This window comes from Beta vulgaris, chromosome 2, assembly GCF_026745355.1.
Source record: "Beta vulgaris subsp. vulgaris cultivar EL10 chromosome 2, EL10.2, whole genome shotgun sequence".
Classification (NCBI taxonomy): Eukaryota; Viridiplantae; Streptophyta; class Magnoliopsida; order Caryophyllales; family Amaranthaceae; genus Beta; species Beta vulgaris.
This window is the reverse complement of record NC_079203.1, coordinates 27,894,300-27,898,479: the sequence shown is the minus strand read 5'-3', so window position 1 is coordinate 27,898,479 and position 4,180 is coordinate 27,894,300. Positions and strand designations below refer to the sequence as shown.

Here is a 4,180-nt window from a genome sequence, read left to right as displayed (position 1 = left end):
CCCAATATAAAGTCCATAAATGGCTCTCGTAAGTCGAAGTGGGCTATCCCTCGAGGCAGATCTACTGCATCCTCACTTCTACCACTCGTACTCGCGGTAAAAGAGTTAGCCTCACTACTCCCTTCCATCACTTGAACAACCTAGTTATCGAGAAGATCATCTAAGTAACTCCTAACGGCCCGGGGTCGAGCAATAGTAACAGAGTGGGGGGGTTGTTTAACTCTCCCTCCCCACCAGAAAGCACGAATACATCGTCGCTCGAGTATGGTAGGGCATCGAGGACCTGAGTAGGGTCCAGGCACTCGAAAGCCGCGGACACCACCGGAATCCCTCCAATTAGGATCCCGTCGAACAATGGTTCCAGCAAGGGAGGCGGGGTCCCCGAGCTAGAAGAGGTGCCCCCAGGTCCATCGATGGGGGGCTCCATCCAGAGTGGTCCATAAGGAAGGAAAGGAAAGAAATAAAGGAAGAGAGATCGCACCTTGTTAAGAAAAGACTCTCGAGGTCCGTCCGCGGCTTGAGGAGAAGCAATCGACCTTCAAGGCTCTCGAGATCGTACGGAAAGAAAGGCAGATTCTCAAAAGGATCATAACACAAATGAGACAAAATAAAGTACTTGCCCTCATTTATATACATTGCCTGAAAAGGACGGTTTATATCCCGACGGGCTCAGAACAACCTCAGGACGCCACGTCATTGGGCCTATCAAAAAGCCCAATAAACGCCAACCTCTTGGTCCAGTCCCCTCTAGCTCTCCTAAGGCTTGGCTGGAACCTAGCTGGATCTAGTGTTAGAGTGCGGCTGCACCCTCGTGAAAACCTCTCCTTGCTGGAGCTCTAACTCCTTGGGAAATCTGTGCCCAGATGGAGGCCGAAGACCTACTTCAAGGCACCTCACCCAGATCGAGTGGGGGATATCTTGGCCACCACCGTCGCTGAGATCGACGCCCGTCATGTGCTATGATGTCGTACCCCTCGAGTGAACCTGGGACGCCTGGGTAACCTCGAGCGAGGTCGCTTCCCCGAGTTACTCGAGGCTCATTGGCCCGAGCGACCTCGGGCGAGGACTCCAAACTTCTTCGAGTTACACACAGGATCATCAACCCGTTGGTGACCTCGAGCGAGGTCTCTGAACTTCCTCGAGTTACCTGGGCTCATTAGCCCCTGGGTAACCTCGAGCGAGGAACTGAACTTCCTCGAGTTACCTGGGGCTCATTGGCCCCTGGTTAACCTCGAGCGAGGTACCCGAACTTCCTCGAGTTACCTGGGGCTCATTAACCCCTGGGTAACCTCGAGCGACAACTGAACTTCCTCGAGTTACCTAGGGCTCATTGTCCCCTAGGTAACCTCGAGCGAGGTACCCGAACTTCCTCGAGTTACCTGGGGCTCATTGGCCCCTATGTAACCTCGAGCGAGGTACCTGAACTTCCTCGAGTCACCTGGGGCTCATTGGCCCCTGGGTAACCTCGAGCGAGGCCCCTTAACTTCCTCGAGTTACCTGGGGCTCATTGGCCCCTAGGTAACCTCGAGCGAGGTACCCGAACTTCCTCGAGTTACCTAGGGCTCATTGGCCCCTAGGTAACCTCGAGCGAGGTACCCGAACTTTCTCGAGTCACCTGGGGCTCATTGGCCCCTAGGTAACCTCGAGCGAGGCCCCTTAACTCCCTCGAGTTACCTGTGGCTCATTTGCCCCTGGGTAACCTCGAGCGAGGTCCATGAGCTTCCTCGAGTTACCTGGGGCTCATTGGCCACTGGGTAACCCCGAGCGAGGTCCGTGAGCTCCCTCGAGTTACTTGGGACTCCTTGGCCCCCGGGTAACCTCGAGTCAGGTCCCTTAACTCCCTCGAGTTGTCTAGGGCCCAGGATAACCTCGAAAAAGGCAACTTAACTCCCTCGAGTTATTCAGGGCTCATTGGTCCCCGAATAGTCCCGAGCCAGACCTTCACATACCTTCGTAATAAGGCAACGGTCCAGTGATTTCCGCAAAACACATGGCATCGACTAAGGTCCCTCCCATATATTTCTCGTGGGCCTAATGTTTGGACCCAATCTTGCCTGGTGACCAATTGCATTATCCAAGGCTCTAAGTCCTCCTGCCAGTGTAGAAGTCCCCCAGTGGGACCCACCTACCTTAAATTTCGTGCCAGCATGGCTGGGACAATCTTCACACATTTCAACGCCTATAAATACTGGGCAGATCCCCATTTATTGAGGTAAGGAATTCTAGACAATCCACTTCACAAATCCCAATTAATTCGCATCAACTAACTTGATCGTCGGAGGGGCGATCCCGGATCCACCCCGGGGTAGTCTAACTCTCGTCTTGTGCAGGTCTCCCAGCCGTCTCCGAGCATTCGGCCATCTGTAATCCTAATCTCGATCCATCCCACCTAATACAAGTTTTTACCCGAAACAACAACAACTAATCAATCTCTACCATAACTAACTAAAGTAACTTATACAAATATTTTATACTGTCATATTGTATTATCAACACCAAGTATATATTGTCATATTGTATATAAACACCAAGTATGTTGAGATTTTATTATCAATAAGTGCTAGAAAGTACCTACCAGAACTAACTAAACAAACTCTACTAGAACTTGCTAAAGTAACTTATACAAACATATTCAATAAATTTAACCTCGTATAGTTATGCCGCACAGACATAACGGACTGCAACACCCAATAATTCTTATCTAGGCAACTTAGAAAACGCTTTGGAATACAAGTTAATAAATCAAGCTAATAAGATCAATTCTAGTGTACAATCAACAAATAATATAAATGGAGTTTCATTGAACTTACATTGCTCCAAAGTATATATGCATATACACCACTCAAAATATATAATCAATCTCCTCCAATATAGTTATTAGTCTTCTTTCTGATGAGAAATTTTTTTAAAATAATTTGTGATTGATAGAGTAAATTGTTAGGGAAGGAGGTTTGTGAAGTGTGATTGTAAAGGTTAATTTGTAATTGTAGAACTATGGCGGCTGGCGCTAAATGGTTAATTTTTTTTTCCTTAATTAAACATTTTTTTATTTTTTTTTGCTTAATTAAAAATTATCTTTTTTTTTCATTTTCATATTAACTTTCCATTTTGCAATTGTGAAGTTTGGCGGCAAAGGCAATTGTAAAGTTCGGCGACAAAGAATTAGATGAGCAGTTTATTCAATCAATTTCATATCCTTTTTTAAAAAATATTCTTCAAATAAAAATTATCTTCTTTTAAACAAAATTTTCTCTTTTTGCTATAAATCAAAATTATTTGGTTTTAAAAGGCTATTAACCATAGATTTAAATAGAGGGTTGAGATTACACAAATTTTACCTCTAGAGTTCTCCTAACTCTAACTCTAGAGGATCCGGACACTCTATTCTCCTCCACTTCCACTTTCCCTTCATCTCACTTCTTAAAAAAAAAAAAAAAAAAAAAAAAAAAGACCCACTGATTTCCTAATTTTCTTCCCCAAATTTCTCCCATACAAAATTTCTCTCCAAGATTTTTGAACTTCCAACAATGTCACAAGGGTATTCAATCGAGCTTTACTTCGATCCAGCTTTAGAAAACCAAGTTCTGAAAGCTTGGAACGTCTTAGCTCGTCGGCAACTGAGTACTCAACTGATAGAAATCGAATCTCGTCCTCATATTACTCTTTTTTCTTCCCCATTTATTGACCCATCGAAACTAGAACCAATAATCAAGAATTTCGCTGCAAAACAAGAGCCATTGCAACTTAATTTTTCTTCAATTGGGTCTCTACCTAATGAAGGAAATAACCTGCTTTTTCTCTCTCCTACCCCTACATTATCTCTCATCCAATTCCACTCCCAACTCTGTGATCTGCTCAGGAAAGAAGGGGTTGATATTGGGGATGATTATCGGGTCGATTCGTGGATACCCGTTTGCCCAGTTGCTCAAGATGTTCCCAAGAATCGAATCGCCGAAGCGTTTAGTGTTTTAAGGGATTTGAAGCTGCCTGTTAATGGCTATGCTATGGATATTGGATTGGTTGAGTTTTCACCTGTCAGAGAGTTCTTCTCTTTCATTCTTGGTAATAATTTAGATGCTTAATTTCATTTCTCTAGTACTAGTTTTTTAGATTTTGCAATTGTGTTTTTGAATTGGGAAATTCTAGTTTTATTTATATATATATTTGGAAGTTGAAATCA

General features: G+C 44.5%; 1 protein-coding gene across 1 annotated transcript; it reads left to right on the top strand.

Moving 5' to 3' along the window:
• The first annotated feature begins 2,979 nt into the window (after positions 1–2,979).
• LOC104884549 (hypothetical protein) lies at positions 2,980–4,180 on the top strand. The gene has a single exon (XM_010669225.4). It carries the CDS (start codon positions 3,528–3,530, stop codon positions 4,080–4,082), a length of 555 nt encoding a protein of 184 aa, XP_010667527.1. The 5' UTR covers positions 2,980–3,527; the 3' UTR covers positions 4,083–4,180.